At 50.9% G+C, this 22,220-nt stretch overlaps 8 protein-coding genes across 8 annotated transcripts; 3 read left to right on the forward strand and 5 right to left on the reverse strand.

The window, feature by feature from the left end:
* Positions 1 to 472: 472 nt before the first annotated feature.
* Positions 473 to 4,137, reverse strand: K444DRAFT_648721 (uncharacterized protein; the record flags this gene model as incomplete). Its single annotated transcript, XM_024885496.1, has 8 exons — positions 473 to 475; positions 1,249 to 1,560; positions 1,646 to 2,725; positions 2,774 to 2,952; positions 3,002 to 3,585; positions 3,638 to 3,780; positions 3,834 to 4,039; positions 4,089 to 4,137. The coding sequence occupies 8 exons, from the start codon at positions 4,135 to 4,137 to the stop codon at positions 473 to 475; spliced, it is 2,556 nt and encodes an 851-aa protein (XP_024726713.1).
* A 1,302-nt stretch (positions 4,138 to 5,439) lies between these two features.
* On the forward strand, positions 5,440 to 7,832 carry K444DRAFT_577014 (succinate dehydrogenase). Its single transcript, XM_024877557.1, has 4 exons — positions 5,440 to 5,620; positions 5,672 to 6,000; positions 6,048 to 7,271; positions 7,349 to 7,832. The coding sequence occupies exons 1-4, from the start codon at positions 5,483 to 5,485 to the stop codon at positions 7,566 to 7,568; spliced, it is 1,911 nt and encodes a 636-aa protein (XP_024726714.1). The 5' UTR covers positions 5,440 to 5,482; the 3' UTR covers positions 7,569 to 7,832.
* Positions 7,833 to 8,259: 427 nt separating this feature from the next.
* On the reverse strand, positions 8,260 to 11,411 carry K444DRAFT_638411 (uncharacterized protein; the record flags this gene model as incomplete). Its single annotated transcript, XM_024884248.1, has 7 exons — positions 8,260 to 8,925; positions 8,973 to 9,816; positions 9,865 to 10,118; positions 10,171 to 10,289; positions 10,339 to 10,615; positions 10,670 to 10,978; positions 11,034 to 11,411. 7 exons carry the CDS (start codon positions 11,409 to 11,411, stop codon positions 8,260 to 8,262), a joined length of 2,847 nt encoding a protein of 948 aa, XP_024726715.1.
* Positions 11,412 to 12,302: 891 nt separating this feature from the next.
* On the reverse strand, positions 12,303 to 13,410 carry K444DRAFT_638412 (uncharacterized protein; the record flags this gene model as incomplete). The annotated part of the gene is made up of 2 exons (XM_024884249.1): positions 12,303 to 12,993; positions 13,028 to 13,410. The coding sequence occupies 2 exons, from the start codon at positions 13,408 to 13,410 to the stop codon at positions 12,303 to 12,305; spliced, it is 1,074 nt and encodes a 357-aa protein (XP_024726716.1).
* A 502-nt stretch (positions 13,411 to 13,912) lies between these two features.
* On the reverse strand, positions 13,913 to 14,371 carry K444DRAFT_638413 (uncharacterized protein; the record flags this gene model as incomplete). Its single annotated transcript, XM_024884250.1, has 3 exons — positions 13,913 to 14,053; positions 14,109 to 14,254; positions 14,308 to 14,371. 3 exons carry the CDS (start codon positions 14,369 to 14,371, stop codon positions 13,913 to 13,915), a joined length of 351 nt encoding a protein of 116 aa, XP_024726717.1.
* Positions 14,372 to 15,120: 749 nt separating this feature from the next.
* On the forward strand, positions 15,121 to 16,277 carry K444DRAFT_548512 (amino acid transporter arg-13; the record flags this gene model as incomplete). The annotated part of the gene is made up of 2 exons (XM_024876379.1): positions 15,121 to 15,234; positions 15,333 to 16,277. 2 exons carry the CDS (start codon positions 15,121 to 15,123, stop codon positions 16,275 to 16,277), a joined length of 1,059 nt encoding a protein of 352 aa, XP_024726718.1.
* A 416-nt stretch (positions 16,278 to 16,693) lies between these two features.
* K444DRAFT_622434 (TspO/MBR-related protein) lies at positions 16,694 to 17,945 on the reverse strand. Its single transcript, XM_024882098.1, has 4 exons — positions 17,808 to 17,945; positions 17,494 to 17,614; positions 17,087 to 17,408; positions 16,694 to 17,004 (listed from the first exon to the last, which is right to left on the reverse strand). Exons 2-4 carry the CDS (start codon positions 17,603 to 17,605, stop codon positions 16,836 to 16,838), a joined length of 603 nt encoding a protein of 200 aa, XP_024726719.1. The 5' UTR covers positions 17,606 to 17,614; positions 17,808 to 17,945; the 3' UTR covers positions 16,694 to 16,835.
* Positions 17,946 to 18,720: 775 nt separating this feature from the next.
* K444DRAFT_577028 (putative zinc finger protein) lies at positions 18,721 to 21,851 on the forward strand (the record flags this gene model as incomplete). Its single annotated transcript, XM_024877558.1, has 3 exons — positions 18,721 to 18,871; positions 19,038 to 21,040; positions 21,088 to 21,851. The coding sequence occupies 3 exons, from the start codon at positions 18,721 to 18,723 to the stop codon at positions 21,610 to 21,612; spliced, it is 2,679 nt and encodes an 892-aa protein (XP_024726720.1). The 3' UTR covers positions 21,613 to 21,851.
* Positions 21,852 to 22,220: the final 369 nt, after the last annotated feature.

Consider the following 22,220-nt stretch of genomic DNA (forward strand, 5'->3'; position numbering starts at 1 on the left):
AGAGTGTGACTTACTCGCCTAATTAGGCTGGCTTGATAACAAACTTCTCCTAGAGCAAACAATTATTATTTCTTATACTACTCACTTAATATAGCTAATCATTAATACCACTAATTTAATCGATACCATAGGCCGAAAAGAACATAAAAGGACGCTTACTCAAGCTGAATTCAAATTACGACGAGCCCAGTGCTACTACCGGGATGAATTAATTGCAAACGATAGTGGATAAGAAATTTGGTGTTTTCATTGATTTCTTCCTAATTAGTTATACACACGTGATTACTATACAAATTAAAACCCCACTGGAAATCCAACCCCCCCCGTTTGTTATTCCCAGAATAATATAAAACAACCCTGTTTTTTTTTTAAATTACCGCAACCTTAATCCCATCACGGGTTCAGCCAACATGCTTGTGCGAGAGGTGGATAAATTGTGCTCCATATACTCGTAGCTCAATCAACCAAAATCTTACTTTCTATCTAGACAATGATCTGCTGCTCCTTTCGTTCTCGGGCAGTCGTCCCGACCCTTTCCACCGCGGTCGTGGGTGGCTTCAGCCATGCGGCTGAATGGCTTCTCGGACTTCAGATCCGACCGACGCGCTGTTTGTTGGCTTGCATCATTGCATGGAACATTCCATTCGGCCTCGGCAATGAAATCCTGGGAACGTTGGATCGTCTGTCAATTGGTTAGGCCGGAAGATTTATACAGTGGCTGGATGTGGGTGCGATGTTCCTGTCCCAACTCGCCAATTTTCGGGGCGATGAGATGAATTAATTCTAGTGAGATCGTCCATGCTCAGAAGATAGGCAAGTGGAAGCTACTTTTCTTCGATATCTCAACCAAAAGAAGAGAATGTATGTACAAATTCGATTTTTAATGTCCCCTCTCCTCTTTCCCCTTCACTTCCCCTTTCCCCTGATTCTCTGCCCCTCCGGCATGATCTGCCCAATCTCGACTTGGCGATTCGATTATGTATCATTCCCATCTTTGTTCTCGTTCACATACACTACTTTAGGTCAGCCACCTTTCTTTTAACGAAAGAAGGGGAAGCAAGGGCTCGGAAAGGGAGGGGAAGAAAGGGGTAGGTAGGTTTGGCCCGAAAGCCCAGCATGATGCCCGAGGAATCCTTGCCGACGTGCGACGGGATAAAAGTAGTTGACGGCCTTGCACGTCAACCCTCCATCGCACGTGAAGCTATTCCCTCTGCCACCCCAATTCCACCAACCAAACCGTCCACTTACCCCACCACTATTACTATAAAACTGACCTCTTTTCTTCACGACACCGCCAATCTTCTTTGGACATGGCAGTGCGAGGATTAGTTCGGAAGCGCGCTCGGAAGCGGTGACGATGAGAGCGGAGGGGTTCGTGGATGGCATCCCTGGCCAAATGGAGGCGTCGACGACGAACATGTTGTCCGTGCCGTAGATCTTGGTGTTGGTGTCGACTACTGCGGTCCCGTCTGGTAGACGCCCGTCGTCGGTGCCGAGTTTGCAGGTGCCCATCCAGTGGTTTGCGCGCCGGGCGCCGACGTTGGCGTAGGTTAATGGGATCTATTCTAGTCAGCTCTTGTCGAAGAATCGGGGATGGAGGGAAGGGGAGGCAGCGGAGAGAAAGAGAGAGGGAGAGCTCATTTACGGATTTCAAGTAATCGGCGCCTGAGACGCCTGGTGGTGGGAGGTTCCAGGTGATGTTCGGGATGGTCTTCAACGCGTTGACCATATTGTCGATAGCCCATCCGACCGCTGTCAGATCGTTGGGGTCGCCGTATGGAAGTGTGTTGACTACCATGTTCAACGACTTGCCGATGGTGGTGCGGCCACGGGAGACAGAGCCACGTCCTAGGTAGAGGGAGAGGGTCATGGAGTTGCCGTTTGGTACACCGTTGGAGCCTTCGACGCGGGAAGTCCATTGCATTTGTCTGTCGATTCCGTCGGGGCCTTTGATCACTTCCCACATCATGGGCCCGATGTTGGGTGCGGCTTGAGCGAAAGGACCAGTTCGGTTCTTCAGGTAGCTTACCTTGTCGGCCTCAATTGGGGTGTCCCATGCTGCTGGCCAGTCGTAGTAGGATATGTTGGGATGTGAGATGACGCAGTCGGTGTTAAGATGGTCAGCGAGATTGTAGCCGACGGGCAGATTGATCCAGTCGGTGGATTTGATGAAGGTTGGGCCATCGGGGCTTTGTTGAACTTGCTGGAGCATGTCATCTGGACCGATGCCACTTCTGAACAGGATCTTTGGAGTGCCAAAGGTACCGGCGGCCAGGATGACTCGGCCTGTAGTGTTGGTCAACTTCACCGTACCAACATGTCCTCCATCGTTGGTTGCAATGACATCGAGACTCGTTGCATGACCACCGATGCGGTTGATTCTCTCAACACTGGTATTTAGCCAGAGGTGGAAGTTGTTTCTGCCGTTAGCGGAGACCAGGTATGTTGCCATTGGGCCTCCACGTTCACCGTTGATGTACATGTACTCAGTATGCGCATATGTCTTGTCCTTTTTGCAAGGAACATCGTTAGCTGTGACGCTGGTCCAATTGGCAGCGGCGAGTCCCTGTCTGACGATGTCGAAGCCAGATTGGATGTAAAGCTTTCCATCCATGGAGGGATGATCAGTTCCTGGGATTCTCGAGAAGACTCGCTCGGTAGCAAACTGCATATCTTCGGATTTCCATCCATCTGGAAAATTGTAGTCCCAGTCAGGAGGGTTGGGCTGGTCAGAAGTTAGTTGAATACTAGAATTTCAGGGCTTAAACCTCGCCTTCCACCAAAGACCTGCATTGACAGCAGTTCCTCCTCCTAGAATGCATCCCGCCATCTGGTCCAAGTCGGTGCAAGCAACACCTGGGGATCCTCCATTCCAGATTCTATTACATTCTCCAGGAATGTCGAACCACGTCAGGTTGTAACCATCCAACCATCCACTTTCAGGTCGATAGGCTATTAATGATGTTAGTTTCCGTCCGAAGAGATCTGACATTAAACCCACTTCCGCCCCATCTAGCTGAGGAGGCAACTCCCTTCTCAATAAGCAGGACGCTGTGGCCCGCAGCAGAGAGCCTATCTGCCATTGGAATTCCAGCAGCTCCACCACCAACGACAACATAATCATAGCTAGTCGCAGCTGGGACTGGGACAGCTTTGAATGTGGTGGGGGTAGCCGAAGCGGTGGTAGTGGGAGCGGCGACTGTGGTTGGAGCACCGGTAGCGGTAGGATTGCCAGTAGGGGCAGCTGCCGATGAGGTTGGAACTGTAGAGGACAGTCCTACCCACTTCGCGTATGCAGCATTCGCGGCTTTGGAGACTATGATCTGGAATTCGCCCATTCCATTGTTGTGCTGGCCAATACTGGAGTCAGGGTTGGTCTTGTCAGCAGGGGAGACAGAGGACTGAGCCCAGCCCCACTCGAAGGTTGCTTGACTTGTTGACGTGTTGAAGCTTGGTTGAGTTGGATCATCAAAGATGAGACAGTTCTCACATCGATAGATGAGTGTGTAGCTGGTTGCGTTGACCTTCGAGTAGATTGGTGTAATTTTAGCACTTCCTTTATAATCCACTGGCGCCTGGTATGATCTTGAAAACATTGTCAGATGAGTCATTGATAGATCTGCCATGGAAAACCTACACTGAGTATCTGAGGGAACTTGCGATTGTGTTTCCAACTCCCGTCGGCCAAGCTAAGAGCATCAGGTGGTTGGGCATGCCCGCACCCGTGTTGTCACCGTGAACGAGGCCGGACCATCCTGTCCCATTGATCAGGGAGCCAATCTAAAATATTCTCAGCTGCGTTTTCTTCGCCTCAAAACTCAGTAGATACATACAATGAGACCGATGTACTCGTACGAATCGACAGTCGCAGCATTACCTGGCAAGGCCATACCAAATGTGAACCCTCCTAGGGTGGTGGTCGTAAAACTGCCGGTGGATGCCCCATCGGCCTCCATGCTGGTATAGAAAGAGATTCCGGTAGTCGGCTCGGTGTACATGCCGTGAGTCGCATAATCCTGCGCCAAAACTGCATTCCCAACTGCTCATTGGTCAGTATTGGCAAATTGAGAATGAGTGCCATGACTTACAAAACGAGGCAACGCCCAGAGCGCTGCTCAAAATAATATTCGACTTCATCTTGACAGCGAACTGCGCTAGCAGATGAGATCCAGATAAACGCAAGCCTCGACAAAATTTCTGTTAAGGCGGATGGTTCATGACCTTATATTTGCCACTCTGCAAGAACCAGCGGCCTGGTGATTTCGTGTACCCCGCCATTGGAAGGAGGATATAGAATTCTCCCAAGAAGAAACAGTAAGGAACCAATGTGGGGAACAGAGCAAAGTGCATTCTACTAGGTCAGGGACTGGGGTCGATGAACTTTTGGAGAAAAGAAATTACCCGTTTGGTTTTAAGCGATCCGAATGAGTGTGTTGCGGCCAGCCTTCCCGCCGATATGAAGCGTGACGGTAGATGTACGTGAACAGATAATATATGTGGAAACAATCTCTGCGGCAAAGAGTCTCCGCATTTCGCGAAATTGTTTTCCGAAGGCTGAACCTGGGCGATATCCAGGGCCTGAATGGAACGAACATGAGGCATTGTAACATCGCGTACAATCAATTCGGAACCAAACAAAGCACGGGGGTCCGGGGTCGTCTCACTCGAGTTCAATTGCCTGCAATGGGATACATGGGGTATACATGAAGGAATACGGCGCAGCTCTGCGGATGAAAGAAAAGATCCGTCATCCAGGACAGGAGGTACTGTCAAGTCACTCGGAACGAGGAAACTTTCCCTATAATGCCGTGAAGATTGAACGTAAGCAATGTCCACGCCAAAGGATATCGAGGAGCTTTCGATGGTGGGTCCGAAGTGTGTTTTGTTACGCTGTCCGGATCCACCAATCATTGCAATATCATACCACGCTCAATTGAATCCGTAGAGATTTGTAACTCTCCAGTGGAATTTCCAAAGCAGGAAGTATATATGAGAAACGGTAATTGAAAGAATGGTCGCTTTGGGGGTCCACGCTAATGTTGATCCTGCCGCATGGAGGTTCACGCGTGCCTCCCAGTGTTGCGAGATTACAGTACATCTGAGTGACTTTGCTAAAACATATAACCTTAGATCCAGAAAGACAGATAAGATAGGACGTAAGGACAACGGGACGGAAATATCATCGGGCATCGGTCCCCGCTGCTGTTGCTATCGAAGGCGAAAGATCAGATGAAAGGAGACAGCTCTCAGTCCAGACTTCACGACTGCCGTGTTTTTCCGAGATGCACGTGATGGCACCCTCTCTCGGCTCCTCGGTCGGCAGAAAATGGGCCGGAGCTTGTCAGCAACAAGAACACCGCTGTGATTGGCTCAATTGCTAGAGCATTTTGGTGGACGACATCAACTATTTCACACCTCACGATTTTGGATTGCCTCCGCGCAGTATCAACTCTTCGTCTTTCTTCATTTCACCTCCGTCAAGATGTACAAGCTTAAATCTGTACATCGGGGCTCGTCCCCAATGCTGTCAAAAGCATTGAGGAGGACTTACATTACACACCACGCGCCCCTCCGGGCCAAAGAAGCCTCACTATTCGCGAGCACAAAGTACCCAGTGATTGTAGGTACAATGGACAATGGAGCCAGGCAATCTTTCTGACCTTCTTTGCAGGATCACGAGTACGATGCCATTGTCGTCGGAGCTGGCGGATCGGGTCTGCGGGCAGCTTTTGGTCTTGCCGAGGCTGGTTTCAACACTGCCTGCATATCCAAGCTCTTCCCAACTCGAAGTCACACGGTAGCGGCCCAGGGGGGAATCAATGCTGCTCTGGGAAACATGCACAAGGACGATTGGAGGTGGCACATGTACGATACGGTCAAGGGTTCGGATTGGCTTGGAGACCAGGATGCAATCCATTACATGACCAGAGAGGCGCCTCAATCGGTCATTGAGCTGGAGAACTACGGCTGTCCCTTCTCGAGAACCGACGACGGCAAGATGTAAGATTCTCGAACTGGTTTGGGGATCATGCTAACATTTACATCAGTTATCAACGTGCTTTCGGAGGCCAATCGCAGGATTTTGGCAAAGGTGGACAAGCCTATCGATGCTGTGCTGCAGCTGACCGAACCGGACACGCCCTTCTGCACACACTTTACGGCCAATCTCTTCGACACAACACAAACTACTTCATTGAATACTTTGCCCTCGATTTGCTTATGGAAGACGGCGAATGCAAGGGCGTTCTTGCCTACAATCAAGAAGATGGTACTCTACATCGATTCCGAGCACACAACACAGTCTTGGCTACCGGCGGTTACGGACGTGCATATTTCAGTTGTACATCCGCACACACTTGCACAGGTGACGGAATGGCTATGGTTGCTCGTGCGGGTCTTCCCAACCAGGATCTTGAATTCGTCCAATTCCACCCAACTGGTATCTATGGAGCTGGCTGCTTGATTACCGAGGGTGCTCGTGGTGAGGGTGGATATCTCCTGAATTCTGAGGGCGAACGGTTTATGGAAAGATACGCACCAACTGCCAAGGATCTGGCCAGTCGTGACGTTGTCTCCCGATCAATGACCATGGAAATCCGTGAAGGACGCGGTGTTGGACCAGATAAGGACCACATCTACCTTCAGCTCAGCCATTTGCCAGCCGAGGTTCTCCACGAGCGTCTCCCTGGTATCTCTGAGACCGCCTCTATCTTCTCCGGTGTCGATGTTCGAAAGCAACCGATTCCCGTCTTGCCAACTGTCCACTACAACATGGGTGGTATCCCAACGAAATACACCGGTGAAGTTCTTACAGTTGACAGCGAGGGCAAGGATAAGGTTGTTCCAGGTCTCTTCGCATGCGGTGAGGCTGCTTGTGTTTCCGTCCACGGTGCCAACCGTCTCGGAGCCAACTCTCTCCTGGATCTAATAGTCTTCGGCCGTGCCGTCTCCCACACTGTCCGTGACAACTTCGAGCCTGGCATGCCTCACAAGGAGATCAGTGCCGACGCAGGAGCCGATTCCATCAGCGTCCTCGACCAGATCCGAACAGCCGACGGACCTAAGAGCACGCATGACATCCGGCTCGCTATGCAAAAGACTATGCAGACAGACGTCAGCGTGTTCCGAACACAAGAGTCACTGGATGAGGGCGTTCGGAAAATCAAAGAGGTCGACCAAACATTCAAGGATGTGGGGACCAAGGACCGAAGCATGATCTGGAACTCAGATTTGGTTGAGACTCTGGAGTTACGGAACTTGTTGACTTGCGCGTAAGTAGCGAATATCCCTCCGTAATTTTTTGGGGTTTTTTTATTTTTTATTTTTGAAGCAGTGGCTAATGAATCAGTGTCCAAACGGCCGAAGCAGCAGCAGCGAGAAAGGAATCCCGAGGTGCTCACGCCCGAGAAGACTTCCCCGACCGAGACGACAAGAACTGGATGAAGCACAGCCTGACGTTCCAGAAGCAGCCACATGGCAAGGTGGACCTCTCCTACAGAGCTGTAGTCGGCCACACGCTGGATGAGAATGAGTGCAAGGCTGTCCCTCCCTTCAAGCGTGTCTACTAAAAAGAAAGGAGGTATTTCCTTGGTTGGCTGGGGCGGGCGAGCCTGGGTAAGGCGAAGTTGAAAGAAAGTTGAGTAGGTGTGGAGACACGGGCGAGAGAGAGATGGGATGTGGGGCGGGTTTTGGCCCTGTAGCATAGCTGCGTTAGTTGGTACTTGGGGAGCAAAGCATGCATTTGTGTTTAGTACGAATACGATATTTGCAAAGAAGTATTTGTCTGTCCATCATAATTTTTGCAAAGCCAGACACGAGAACATTGCCTCCGTATCGAGAAAACACATGCCATCTCCTACGCTTAGGTGAAGCCTCGAACCTCGGCTTGGTATAGCGGTATAATATAAAAGAGAAGGTGGGAAATTTTTTAATAAACTTAAAAAATGAGGAAAAAGGGTTGAATGGTGACGGAATCAAGAAAGAAAGCCCATGCCATTTTTCATACTGTAAGGTGGCGTATCTCGCGAGTCTAGCTTTAACATGACATGCTACCGTGTATCACGATAGCATCGTATGCATCATCTATACAACCAGAATCCCGACCTCCCTCCGCCTAGCCCAAGATGCCGTTAATTCCACAAGGATATCCCACTCTATCATGGCAGCCTTCCCTGAGAATCTCCCATAAATTCCCATCACCCCGATTGCTCGTCCTCCGTGTACTCCTCGTTTCTATCGAGTGCGGCCTCGCCCTTTGGCCTACTCAGCAAGCACCATCCTCAGCATACTCAAGAAGCTCTCCATCAACTTATCTACTTCGGTAACAACCGGCTTAACCGGCTCGCCCGCCGTCCGTCTGAGATGGTCCTGCTTCTTGGCTCTCCGCTTCCTCTCCGCGTCAATAGGATCCAACTCGTCGTCCTCTTCCTCCTCATCACTGCTCGCCTCCTCGTCATCCGCATACCCGATATCCTGCAGATCCATTTCATTCAAGCCGAAATCGGAGCTCTTGAAGGTAATGCCTCCTGGTACACTCTCGATGTTGAGACCCAGGCCATCTCCTGTACCTTCCGCCGCCATTTTCTGGCGAGTTTTGTCCTGATGCCACTTCTTCCTCGCTTCCTGCCATGCGATCAAGGAATCGATTTCAGCAACAGCCTTTGCCTTGTCGAGTTGACCTACTGACACGGCGCCGGAGAATAGTGCGTTCATGTCCAGCTTCCCAGCTTTCGGACCCTTGCGCAAGAATTCGAGGATCCCCTCTATCCAGCCCATGAGTTGCGTGAAAAGCCCGTTGTCGTGCGTGTGCACCTCGTGGACGAACTTGTAGAAGTTGTGTTCGTGGCGCTGGCACAGGTCGATGAAGGCTTGCACCGTCTGGTTCGGGTCGGCGGAGACGTCTTGCTCGCGGCATTTGTCGACGACCTGTCCCAATCATTAGTAGAGATTTGGGGGAAGAAGGGGAAATGTACTTGAATCATGTCGTCGATGAATACTGCGAAGTCTGTGACGCTGTTGTAGACGTTTGCTGACTTGTAGACACGTATAAGTGGCTCGTAAAAGATGGTGAATAGGTCTCGAAGTAAGTGCAGCGTGACGGGCTCCTCAATCATACTCAACATCATGGCCTTATCTCGCTGCCTAGTATACAGCTTCAACAGCTGCTTCAAGTACGAGAACAGCTGGGCTCCCTGCTTCATCTCCTCATCTACATTCTCGACCGCACTGTTCCAGGCTACATAAGCGTTGAAGATCTTGCCAATCTGCTCCGAGTTCAGAGGGGGGTGGATCTCTTCTGTTCTGAGGATTGCAACAATCAAGTCGATATCATCGTCAGATGCCTCTTGTCGAACGGTATTTTTGATTGCTTCCGAAGCATCTGTGAATTGCTTGATCTTGTCGCAAAATACTGGATCTCCAATCTTCTCGTAAAGAGCATCGATTGACTTCTGAAAACTCCGGATTCCATCGTTGAGAGTGAGAGAGAAAATCCTCTGCATGAGTGATCTCGCCCCAAATGGTTGAGCAAGGAAAATATCAAGGATGCTGGACATGACCGCTGCTGGGTTCGCAATTCGGATGGCGTTCTTGATGATGGTATATGGAATCATGGAGTGGATCTTCTTGGCTTGAGCAAAGAGTTCTGGTGAGTTGTCTTCCGCTAGGAATAGATGATAGATTGTTGCTGCCACTTCGATTCGTAGCCATTCAGCGAATTTCTGATATTGTATGCTGAGATCCTGGATGGTTTGCTTTTCCTTGATTTCCTTGAAGAGCATGGTAAGTCCGTTCTTTTCAACGATGTCTCGACGGAATCTGTGAGTGGTTAGTACAAGATCTCAGGTAACTCAAACGCAAGCCTACTGTTCCATATACACATCAAGCTCCGCAGCTCTCTTTCTCGCAACTTCATAAAACCTCTTCTGCTCCTCGACTCTCTTCTGATCCATCGCCTTTCGTCGAGCAATATCTTCCACATCTGCGTCAGTCGGTTGGATGGGCGACTGAGTCAAGAAGTCCTGCATTGCTCTGGTTTGTGCAATTTGAGGATTTGCCAGCAGGTTGCGAAGGAAGGCTCTCAGGGAAATTCTCTGGTTCTCGCGCCATAGGATAATGGGCTTTCTGTTGTCAGCTAAGTTCCAATCTGTAGATAACTGCGTGCTTTCTCACCTCATCTGAAGGCGCAGGTGTAGGCGCAGGTGATGGGTTAAGATTTTGTCGTGAATCGATGGAGGAGCGAGGAGAAGCTCTCCCACCGAAGGAATTTGACGAAGGGCTTCTCCGGTGATCTGTGGAGGGGTTAGGATAGCTTGCAAGTCGGGAAATTGAGCGATTTACCTCTGACTGATAGATTGTTTATCGACGTGTTGACTGGAGGTGCTATCCCCATGGTCGAGACAGACGATACCGACGATGCATCCGAATCACTCCCTCTCCGTACCGCACTTAAGAGATTTGAAGTCGTTGAACTCTGCTTGTTCTTCTTCGGCATAGGAGGGAGAACTTTCCCTGGTAACTCCGTGCGTAACTTCTTGTGAAGCCTGCTAAAATCGCCATATCGTCTCCCAACGAAGAATTCGAGCTCCCCCCTTCGCTTCACCCGGAGGATGAATTCCTACACCACAATGTCAGTATATCCCCAGCCATCCATTTCCAATAGCAGACGAACCGCATGCTTATGGTATCTAATATTCCTCTTCACATTCGTCGTCCTCACACCCGCAACATTAACATCCCAACCATTCGAATAATACCCCTCGGGCAACGTCTGCAAAACTCCGTGATCAATGGCCCCCGCATCTACAACCTCGAGCTCAGAGAACCGAATCCTCTCTTCATACCCCGACGCAGTAGGGATCCCCGAAACCATCATCAGCTCCACCAACTTCTGGCATTTTATCGACAGCTTCCTCCGCTTCGTCTCCTCGAGTCGATCTTCCGAAGACGAGATATGTTTTTCCGCGAAGGATTGTAGGAACTATTCCCCAAATCAGCAACAATTCTCCATCTAACACCAGGAAAGGTAGACTCACAACTTGCAATTTATCCTGCCAAAACTCCTCCTCCTTCGCCTTATCTAGAAACGGGAATTCCCTGACATGATGCACGAAGATGTACCGTAGGATCGGTAGGTCTGAGTCCAGGGGGCTGACTTCACCAAAGTCGGATTTGAAGGGGGCGCCGAACCGCTGGAGTGCCGTTGGGGAGTTGAGCTCCGTGATCTCGAACTTGACTTGTTGGGCGATCAGCTCGCGCTTCAGGTCTGTTGTCTCATCAGTAATGCCACTCTCTAAACTGGTTTGAGGGTCAGGGAAGGATCTACAGTGCTCCTGCTTGCCCGTAAGCACCTGGCCATGCGTTTCCTTTCCGGGGGGGTTCCCAGCTACCGCAGAGCCGTTTGGCTGTGCCATCTTGTCTGCTTGTTATGGTCTTCGGATTCTGGGTTGTTTGGAGGAGGGAGAGGAGCTTCTTAAAGCAATAGAGGAGCCGAGATGCTGCTGACACAGTGATTTCCCGCGTTTGCAGGGCGGTATTTTGTGGCTTGTAACTGTTTGGAATCGAGCTGCGCAATATTGCGCCTTTAGCGGGGTACAGTCTTACTGTATGTGAATCCTCCACTGTAACAGAGGCGGGTGTGACGCGGTAAAGAGTGGACGGGAATGTCGATGGGGGGGAGAATCGGAAGAAGGAAGAAAGGAATATTTATTCGTATGGGCACAGAGATGCAGCAATTATTTTCAAATGCTCGCAAGATATAGGTTGGGCAAGGTAGTCTCAGGATGCGAGGATGCATGTGCCTTGTGGTGATTGGAACAGGGATGTGTGTGGGCTGTGGCTTGAGCGTCCTCGTCATCGGCTGCGAAAGACCCGCCTTGTGCTATTGTTGGAGATAACTTTGGAACAACCTCTTGCAACCCAACCCCCAAAAGTGGCGCACTGGATTTGGCTACTCAGGATGGATGCTCAACTGCTGTACATGGAGATTCCGCCCCTTTGAAGGAACTGTTCATCCTTTCCCAAAAGATTCCGTCTTTGAAATCATACGACCCCGCCAAGTCCAGTCCATATCCTTCCCTAGCGCCCAGGTCTCACAAGCCAGCTGACCGAGTATCTCGCCCTATGTCTCCACAATTACTGTTTTTTGGCCGACTTGGAACTTGACGGTATCCAAAAATTCAAGCTCGTCAAGGCAACAGCCCTGGATCTTTTTTATCTGCTCTCCCTCTCTCTCTTGGCATCCACAGGCAATGTTCTTGGAGTCTTGGAACATTGCTGGTACCCGTAAACCATATTCCCATAAATCATAACTCATCAAAGATTCTGAGCCTTGGATCTTCCCCCAGTGGTTCCTGACTGTGATTCCTCAGCTCATCCAACTTATCCTCCGTCTTCCTCTTCAAAGACCAAGTCTCATTCTCCAACCCCTTCATACCCGGCATTTTCCCCAGCAATCCACTGGTATTCATGCCCTTAAAGGGACTCGCACCTTGTGTCTTCGCCGGTGTATAGTTCTGGAAAATCATCATCCCAACAAAGATAAACAGAAATACAAAGATAACAGTCCACATTATACGTAACCTCTTCCTCGTTTTGTCCTTCCACTCTTTCTCCGCGAGTTCCCAGCACGTCACACGGTTCTGAACAATATCTACCCGGATTCCAAGTGTCTTGATTCTTTGTCTGCCGGCTTGAACTCGCGACGCCAAGGCTTCAATTCGCCCTTGCTGGTCGTCGAAGCCTGAGAATTGAGCCAGTTGTGTGTTGATGTCAACCACCACCTCCTCTGACTCGACTTTGAAATCGTCATTTAGTTCCCGGGTCATAGTCGCAAGTTCTTTCAAAGAGTCAATTATGTTCTGTAGGGTGCTCAGCTTCTCGAGGACGGAGTAGTAGGTATTGTCCAGGCGACGAGTCGTGTTGTTCGACAGGGTGTTGAGATCGAGTAAAGCATTCTGCAATTCGCTGTGAACCCGCCCGTTAGCGACCAATTCCCTTGAAGTGAGGTTGTGAGAAGTATGTGGCTTACGCAGCCCTCAAAACACCCTTCTCCCTCTCCTCCCTAACCTCGCCCTCCTTAACAGCCCTCTTCTCCCTCCCATTCCCCTCCGGAATATCCACCCCAAGAATACTTCCCCGTCGACTCACATCCCGACTCTGACTTGGAGTGAAGCCTTCACTCCGACTACTCGTTCCCTCAGAGGAGCCTAAAGCCGCTTGACTGTGGTGTGCAGATTGACTCTCCTCTTTTCGACGATGATGGAGATGTGGGTGGTGATGCTTGTGGTGGACTTCTGAGATAGAGCGAGTTGTGAGGTGTTTGGGACGAGTTGGTGAGGTCGCATTGGAGGGCTTGGATGAGGGTTCTTGAAAAGGATTGGACATGTTTGCGTGGCCTGGGAGGAAGTGCATGTTGAAGTTGCAAGGCTGAAATGGTTGGAGCTTGTACGGTGGGTCGGGAAGGCCCAGAGCGCATTTATCACGTGTAGGATATCTGGAGGAGATCCATATATTTTCAAAAACGCCGAGCCCGTTTTCCTTCTCGCTGAGTTTATCGAGGTCGAGTATATGCAGAAGTATTTCCCTTGTGTTGTGACTTTACTAAGCTCTGAGAGTGAGTTGAGCCCTAGAATCACATTCCATCCCGCTCCTCCCCTCCAGACATGGGATCTTCGAGCTTGTTCTCAAGTCCAAAAAGGCAAGGGAGCATGATGTCGATCATTCCCGCTCAGTCTCTCATCCCGTGTAAGAGCGATGCCTTCAGATTCTTCCAAGTCCGGCTTGCGTATAGCAGTCCTGCGCCAAAGCTGCATTGTCCCACAGCTCTCCTGCACACCTCATTCCAAAATCCAACTCCATTTTCCATGCCAAACGCCAGAAATGCCATCGATCGTCTTATCCATGTCCCACTCAATCATGACTTCAACATCTTATTCCGCTTCTCCTTCCTCTTTAACCTCTCCACCCGCTTTTTATGCATCGTCTCTGCCAGCTTCTCATAACGAGCCTTCTCCTCTTTCTTAGCCCTCTTATCCTTGATAGCTTGTATTCTCCTCTGCAATTCAGAATTAGTTTCTCAGTGCTCGCTGATTTTCCCAGCCACTACTAACCTGTCTCTCAGCCTCCTTCTCATCCTTCATCTCTTTCTCCTTGGCTTTCACTGCGGCCATGGCCTTACGTTCTTCTTGACGCTTCTCGAATGATGAATTGCCTGCCTTTGGTCGGAATGCGGTCTTTGGTTCGTGCCATTGCTTTCCTGGCGTGCTGTTAGAACTTGAGCATACTTCCATAGCAGCAGGTTGGATTTACCATTCTTGCGCATGCCCTGGGCAGCCACGCCCTGAGGAACAACAATTGCAACTTCAGCCGACATCTTGTATTGATCGGGGTGAGAACGGGTAGAAGACAAGAATTCGGGGTCGTCGTTGATCTGGCCCTTATCGGCGAAGAAAAGACTCGAATCTGATAACCGTACTGTAAAGAGTTCCGCGCTAGCCCCGCAATTTTGCCGCCTTCAGAATATTTTTGTGCGTGATTTTTTCTCACTCGGAGTCAGAAATGACACCACCCACAGCTCAATAAAAGCTCGAACACAGCCCACATAGCACCTACCCCTCTTCGTACATCGAACTACCACGCACGAAATACGTGTCATGCGTGGTTTCCCTCGAAAACGCCCCACCAAATTGCCTTGACCGCCCCTCGAAATGTTACCTCGATAGCACTCTCGATAAAGGGCTCCAACGACACCTCGCCCTCTCCCTGTCCACATTCCACTCCACTCTTGGAACACAAAATCCGATGGCGGCTTGAGCCAAGGCAAGAGGTGCACTCGCCTTCTTGCTCCCCCGCCTTCCAACGCCTGTTGCACGGGGTTTTCTTCCTGCTCGTTACCGTGCACAAGGCGGGCGTTGTGCAACCATAAAACGAAGTGCTGAGTACCTGGTTTAAATACACCAACACACCCACCAACGGTTGAGCCGAGTGAAAAGGAGATTCATTGCAGGGTGTGTTCAAGCTGTTCGCAGAGACGAAGCTGTAAATCATCAGAGAACATACCTCGTTCATTTTGACCCCGCCGATCACGGAGAAAGCTCCTCCATATTACAAAACCTTGGAAAGATGGCGACAGCAACAACCGCAGACTTCGCTCCCAAAAGCCCTCCCGCTCCTTCTCTTACAGTCAAAAGCAAGGAAGCACTCATGGACGCTATAGAAGATGTCATATATGGATCCGTACGCCCCCCCTCTCTCACTTCACCAACCTTTCCTCCCCACACTTCTCTCCTCCCCAACTTCCTCACTTCCCCCTTCCCTCTCTAACACGCCCCCAGATCGCTGGCGTAGCAGGGAAATACATCGAATACCCCTTCGACACCGTGAAAGTGCGTCTCCAATCGCAACCTGACGTCCTTCCCCTACGGTACACCGGCCCCCTCGACTGTTTCCGCCAATCCATCCGTTCGGACGGCTTTCTAGGACTCTACCGCGGCATCTCCGCCCCTCTCGTCGGTGCCGCGCTGGAAACATCCTCTTTATTCTTCTGGGAGCGCGTCGGTCGAGAACTCCTCTTCACAGCCAACCTCTACTCCCGCCAACAACCTCTTCCACTCTCCGCTTTATGGCTTACGGGAGCTATCTCTGGTGCATTTACAAGTTTAGTACTCACACCCGTCGAACTGGTGAAATGCAAAATCCAAGTCCCAGCCTCCGCCCCAGGGACAGTAGCAGTAGCACCACGCCCACTAGCCGTAATCAAAGAAGTATTCCGGCACCAAGGCCTTCGAGGCTTCTGGCACGGACAGCTAGGAACCCTGATCCGGGAAACAGGAGGATGCGCCGCCTGGTTCGGATCGAAGGAAACCGTATCCCAGCTCTTCCGGCATTGGAACTCGCGATCCACTCCACTCACCCTTCAATCTTCGCCCTCCACCTCCACCTCCATCCCCAGCCCCCAAAACCTCCCCACAACGCAATCCTCCCCAGACCTCGCCCCTCTCCCACTCTACCAGCAAGCCCTAGCAGGCGCCTCCGCAGGAATGTCCTACAACTTCCTCTTCTTCCCGGCAGACACCATCAAATCACGCATGCAGACCGTAGCCGCAAATTCGACAGCTCCTCAGGTCAGGTTCTGGGACGAAGGGAGGGCGATCTGGAGGGCGTATGGGGTGAGGGGGTTGTATCGCGGGTGCGGGATCACGGTTGCGAGGAGCGTTCCCAGTTCGGCGTTGATTTTTGTCGTTTTTGATGCGTTGAAGGGGGGCTTGCATCTGTCTTGATCAGTTCGCTGGCCATTATTTTTCTTTACTATGGAAGAGCTGCGAAGGGAGGGGACCCACTATTATATGAGACATGGGTGGTTATCATTGAGCATTTTTGGTGCATAGCGTACATGCTCGAACTGAGCATATTCAATAGACGGGAAGCATATGGTTTCATGGCTCGCAATTTGGAGCTGGCGTTCAAACAGGGTTGGGTTGGCATTGTTTCCAAGGAAATGGGACGATAAACACGGTGCTGCAGGATAGAAAGAGAATGCTAGCATAGGCTCAAGAAGCTCGAAATACAATAAAAAGTAATGATGACAATTTGACATTGTGCGTTCTGGAGCTGGGACAATGGTGAGAATTCTGCATTGGAAAACAATGTACAAACCCAATCTGTTTGTTTGATTGAGTAAAAGCAAAGCAAAACACCGGAACAGGCCGAACGCAAACCCCGTCAATCACCCACATTCCCAATTCCGAATTCCCATTCCGAGCACCGATCCACTTCCCCCCAATATCCCCACCAGCTTGGTTCACTCCCTTCCCAATTCTCGTACAATCAAAAACAATCTACTCCTTCTCATCAACATACTTGGTCCCCTTGCCCGCGGGACTAGCGTCAACCTCCTTATCCGCAATATTCCAACCATTCAAGTACCCAACTCCGGCACTGAGATACGTCGCGAAGCCCAACCATCCGAGGTATGGGACGAGAGCCCAGCCAGCGACGGGATCAACTCTGTGCGGGAGGCAAGGAAGTCAGCTTTTGAGATTCCGGAGGGGGAGTTTTGGGGGGAAGGAAGAGGTAAGGAAGGACTTACTGCCCCCAGATATAAGTCAAATACCCTGTCGTAGCAGTCAAGGCAACGATGTCAACGGTGGCTTCGATGGGCCGCTTGGCGACGAAGAAGAGCGGCATCCAGAGGAGGTTGAGGCCTAGTTGCACGGAGTAGAGGGTCGCGCCTTGCTTGAAGAGCACGAGTTGGTTGGCGGAGGAAAGGGGGTTCATTCCTGTTGAGTGGGCGCGGTAGGCGGCGTAGCCCATCAAGCCGTAGAGAACGGTCCAAGCGGGGCCGAAGACTTGAGGGGGTGGGCGGTAAGGGGGTTGCTTGAGTGCCATGTAGGTTTTTTGGGTTTCTTTTGCTGGAGGGAGGGTGTTAGCTGGAAGATGCAGGTAGGAGGGGGGAGCGGCTTCGTTGAGAGGCCGGGGACGGCAGGGAGAGCTTACGCTGGACGGAGAATCCTACAGCTGTTCCCAGGGCGATTGGGAGGAGGATTGACGCTGCGGGGTTCTGGAAGACCATCGCTGGCAGCGTGATGGATGGGATGTAGGTCGTCATTGTTGCGGTCTATTGGTGTTGTTAGAATTGAGAACTGAGGTTCAATGTTTCGGGGTTCAGTAGAACAATGGAATGGTGTGATGTTGGAGGTCGAGGTTGAGCTCAACTCGAGCTTCCCCTCCTTATGACGTCGCTTCACATGAATGAATGGCTTTGTCCAGGGATAACTTGGAGCGCAGTGTAAACAAACGGAGTAACTCACTTGCCAATGTTCAGTGCTTGGTGGTACAACGGAGTTACGCTGTTGAACACAACGTTGTTTGATGGGAGAGGAGAAAGCGATGGTACTAGAGAAGGTGAAGGTGGTACCATTGAGCTCAAGCGGATCAGCCCATGCCTTGCCTTGGAACTTGGAGTTGGGAGCACCGTTCCTGGCCAGGGACCCCTGTACATTCATCGACGCCACGCTTGTCCAAAACGGGCAAGGGCGTTCCTCCGCTCCGTCGACTGAACCGAGCCAATCAGAGCCATATGCTCCTGTCACCCAACCTCGCGCCCTGTCGCGCTTGCCCCCAAACCGCCCGCGCCCCCGATTAGCCCAGTCCCAGCCCCCGGCCAAAGCCATGGCTGCTCAAAGATCCACGCCGCCTGGAACATTCAACCGTCCTTCTCCTCCTCCTCATCTCTCCAGCTCCGCCTGCGATGAGGACCGCCGCGCGCGAGGATATACTCAATCTTGTTCGTCCATCCTTCTTTCTACAATACTACCCGCCTCCGTACCTTTCACCTGCACATCTTCAATCCTTCCATTCCCCCCACTCTTTATGGTACATTGGAGACCAGACAGTTGTCGTTCGCCATTGATTGATAGGCGCCGACCTCCCACTTCTGCCCTCTTTTCTACAAACCATACTATCTTGCGTCGCTTTCCCCCTTGTTCACTCCACTCATTGTCCTGCCTCTCTTTTGAACAATCAATCTAACGGCAATCATGGCGCCAAACAGCAGTAGCAGCTTCTTCGTTGTCCCCGCCCGGCTGCGACAATCACATTCACCAGGTTAACAAACGACATTCGCTAGGACGCTACGAGCCTCCAAAAAGGATTGCGTCTGTCCTACCCAGCCTGCCAAGTCGACCACCTAGCGTTCTCGATCGCTATCGACCCTCTGGTACAATGGACGCCTACCCTGGTTACAGAGAGTCGAGCTCTGCCCGGTCCCCCCCCGAGCGCACTAGCTGGAGTGGACGGGATGAATACAGATCGAGCGAGCGCGAGAATCCTCGGACGGATACATTCTACCGTGGCAGATCTCCTGGTATGTTTCGTCCCATAACGTTATTTTTCAGCCGGTCCCATCTTCATTCCCATTATCGGGCCGGCAACGGTTTACCCGTTCTTCTACCGCAGTCCTTAACAAATTGCGCATATTGCTTGCCCACATGCATCTCTAGAAATTTATTGACCATTGTACTTACGGTTCTCTTTGCCAGGTGCCGATAGACGTCGTACCCGAGACCGTTCTCGTTCCCCCGTAACCGTTGATCGATACGAGCCGTCCGGTCGAGTTCCGAGGGATGATTATACCAGACAGAGAGATCGTGGAGACCGCGAACGCCGAGTCTCACCAGGTCCCCTCAATATTGATCGATATGTTCCTGGCCAGGACTCGGGCCCTCCTCCCATCACAGTCAATCCCCTAGCAGACCCAGCTACACTACCTTTCCAAGTCGGCTTTTCATACTTCGGTGAATGGTGGCGCACAAATGAAAAGATCAAGGAAGAGAAAGAGCTGGCCAGAACCGGCAAGAGAGGCCCTATTCGATCTCGTGATAGTCAAGAGGATCGTGACAAGGAAAAGGCCAAGATACAAGTCGCGTACGATGCATACAAAGAAGAGCTCCAGGCAAAGATGGCACGGAGTTTTGTCTCTGAGCATAAAGGCGAGCAGTGGTTCTTGGAGAGGTACTTTGCAGAAGTCAGGGATGGTTTACGCAAGCAACTCAATGAGTTCCGACGAAGCAATTACAGTCAATGGGAGCAAGATCTCGACTCCGGCACCTTCGACGAGTATTCATTGGAAGGCATACCCAAGAGTGAAAGCAATGGTTTAGGTGGAGTGATTGAGAAGGAAGAGGGAGAGACAACTGCTGCGAATGAGGTTCTTGGCGTTGGCGATCTTGTCCCCTCCCGAGGAAGTGATATCAGAGATGAAAACGCTTTCCAGCCGACTCTTCTGATTAAAACCATTGCCCCTCACGTCAGCCGACAAAATCTGGAGGCTTTCTGCAAGGAACATCTAGGTGAAGACGAAGGAGGTTTCAAATGGCTGAGTTTGAGTGATCCGAACCCCAGCAAGCGGTACCATCGAATTGGTTGGGTCATGCTCCATCCCGCCCCAGAAATTGCTCCAATTGTTGACCGGCCAGATGTCAGGGATGAAGACGGGGATATTCCACTTGCTCCTCCGGTTCCACAATCGACAGCGGAGAAGGCCTTAGAAGCAATCAATGGCAAAACTGTCAAGGACGAGGTTCGAGGAGACTTCACTTGCCACGTCGGCGTACATGTTCCACCTAGTCAACCTCGCAAGAAGGCTCTCTGGGATCTGTTCTCCGCTCCAGAGCGTATTGAGAAGGATCTCGAACTTGCTCAGCGATTAGTTCAAAAGTACGAAGAAGACTTTGGTTCTGATTTCAATGCCGTATTGAAGATTGAAGAGCGGGTTGAAGACTTGCGGAGCCAAGGCCGGCTTGTACCACCGGTCACTGCTCCCGTTGTCAAGAGAGTCAAGAAGAATCGTGATTTTATTGGTCTCGATGAAGCTATGGATGAAGGCGAGGAGATTGAAGACGAAGAGGAAGAAGAGGAAGAGGGTGCTTTGGATGACGAAGTCGACGACGAGGACCTTCTAGTCAAGAAAAAGCAGCTTGACCTTATGGTCGAGTACCTTCGACGAGTCTTCAATTTCTGTTTCTTCTGTGTCTTCGAGAGCGACTCCATCCACGAACTCACTCGGAAGTGTCCCGGAGGCCATCTTCGCCGACCACGCAACACCTTGAGCACTGCTGGTAAAGTTGCAGCCCGAGCCAGCGCGCTTGGCGAACCATTCCCAGGAAAGAAGAGATCCGGAACTGATTTGAGTGATGATATGGACACGGGTGCACTTTCTCCTGAGGGTGATCGAAAGTTCCAAAGAAACGGTACAGCTACAAAGGCCGAGCAACAGCTTCAACGCGCATTTAATTGGGTCAAGACTTTCGAAGAAAAGCTTATGCAAATCCTGGATCCTGATTCTGCTGATGTTCGAAAGCTTGGTGGCATGCCGACCGAAGAGGCTTTGCAAGTAGAGTTGATCAAGTTTGTCAAGCAGGAGGATGAGCATAAGTTCAGATGCCGTGTCCCAGAATGTCAAAAGCTTTTCAAGGAGGAGCACTTCTGGAGAAAGCATGTTGAGAAGCGTCATCCAGATTGGCTTGAGGAAAAGAAGAAAGACGTAAGTGGTACATCTTCGAGCCCAGAGCTTAGCTAACCTCATGTCAGTTTGACCTCGTCAATACCTATGTTCTCGACCCCGCTCACATCGCACCATCAAGATCCGATGCTAACAGCAATGGCCACTTCCCTCCCTCAAACAATCAGATGCCAGCCGGCACTCCTCGCGGCTTCAATTTACAACAATTCGGCTTAGGCAACGGCATGGCTCCAATGCAAGCATTCGGTCCTCCTGGCCATTTTGCTCCCTTCTTCGCAAACGCCGTTCAACCAGGTTTCGGTGACAATCGCGGTGCAGGGCCAATCCGCCGAGGAGGCAGACAATACCAGAACAATACCCGCGCGGGACCATACGACAGGAGACCCAACCAACGCTACGGCGAGAACGGAAGATTGAGTCCGCCTCCTGGATCCAGACGTGGGGGTGCTAGCAGCGGTGCAGGACGATGGGGAGACGGCGCGGCAGGTGGCGCGGCTGTTGGTCCACGCGAGGCAGTACAAGGACGCAGCTTGAAAAGTTATGAGGACTTGGATGCAGTTGCGGGTGGTGGATCGGGAGAGTTGAACTATTAAATGTTCCTGCTTACTCTGGAACATCGCCTTAGCTGGGAAATGAACATACATGGTGGAATGGCATGGTTGAGGGAGAGGTGATTCGATCCAGCTTATCTGGAACATTGTGGAAGTGTATCATAGCAGTGCTACTAGCTTGACGAAGCATGAAAAGATTATCAAAACGAACACGGCATGGAACATTGATGAGCATCTGTCTTGCGTTCTCTGAAGGCGGATGCCCTGCGTGCAATACGGAGCGGCTCAAGTGAGCTCAAGCTTTCCGTATCTGAACTTCCGTTTTAGGACTGGTTCTTCAGATAGAGTTATGAGAGGCTGCGAATTATGTTTTGGCTTACGCCACTTCCTTTCCATGGGGCACAGCATCTACGCTTACACGATCGTTTACTCGTCCATCTAGCATGCATATTATATTCGGGTACGGGCTGACGTACATAAATGACGGTTAGCAAATCAAGTAACGCGTTGTATATCTCTATCACCCTTCGGATGATCAGTTGTCACCTCGGTATCGGGCACTGAAGGTATTTAAATATCTTATTGTTTCCTCAGGCCGAACTTTCCAAAACTTCTCTTCCCATCCAATTTCTTAATAGATGGGACAGTTT

Source organism: Hyaloscypha bicolor, assembly GCF_002865645.1.
Source record: "Hyaloscypha bicolor E unplaced genomic scaffold K444scaffold_189, whole genome shotgun sequence".
NCBI classification, from domain to species: domain Eukaryota; kingdom Fungi; phylum Ascomycota; class Leotiomycetes; order Helotiales; family Hyaloscyphaceae; genus Hyaloscypha; species Hyaloscypha bicolor.

Excerpts from the sequence above, each read along its gene's own strand:
- K444DRAFT_577014 (XM_024877557.1), top strand. The coding sequence starts at position 5,483 with ATGTACAAGCTTAAATCTGTACATCGGGGCTCGTCCCCAATGCTGTCA. Across the intron at positions 5,621-5,671 it reads GCACAAAGTACCCAGTGATT|GATCACGAGTACGATGCCAT; the intron begins GTAGGTACAATG and ends CCTTCTTTGCAG. Across the intron at positions 6,001-6,047 it reads AGAACCGACGACGGCAAGAT|TTATCAACGTGCTTTCGGAG; the intron begins GTAAGATTCTCG and ends CATTTACATCAG.
- K444DRAFT_622434 (XM_024882098.1), bottom strand. The coding sequence starts at position 17,605 with ATGACGACCTACATCCCATCCATCACGCTGCCAGCGATGGTCTTCCAG. Across the intron at positions 17,409-17,493 it reads TGTAGGATTCTCCGTCCAGC|CAAAAGAAACCCAAAAAACC; the intron begins GTAAGCTCTCCC and ends CCCTCCCTCCAG. Across the intron at positions 17,005-17,086 it reads TTGACTTATATCTGGGGGCA|AGTTGATCCCGTCGCTGGCT; the intron begins GTAAGTCCTTCC and ends CCTCCCGCACAG.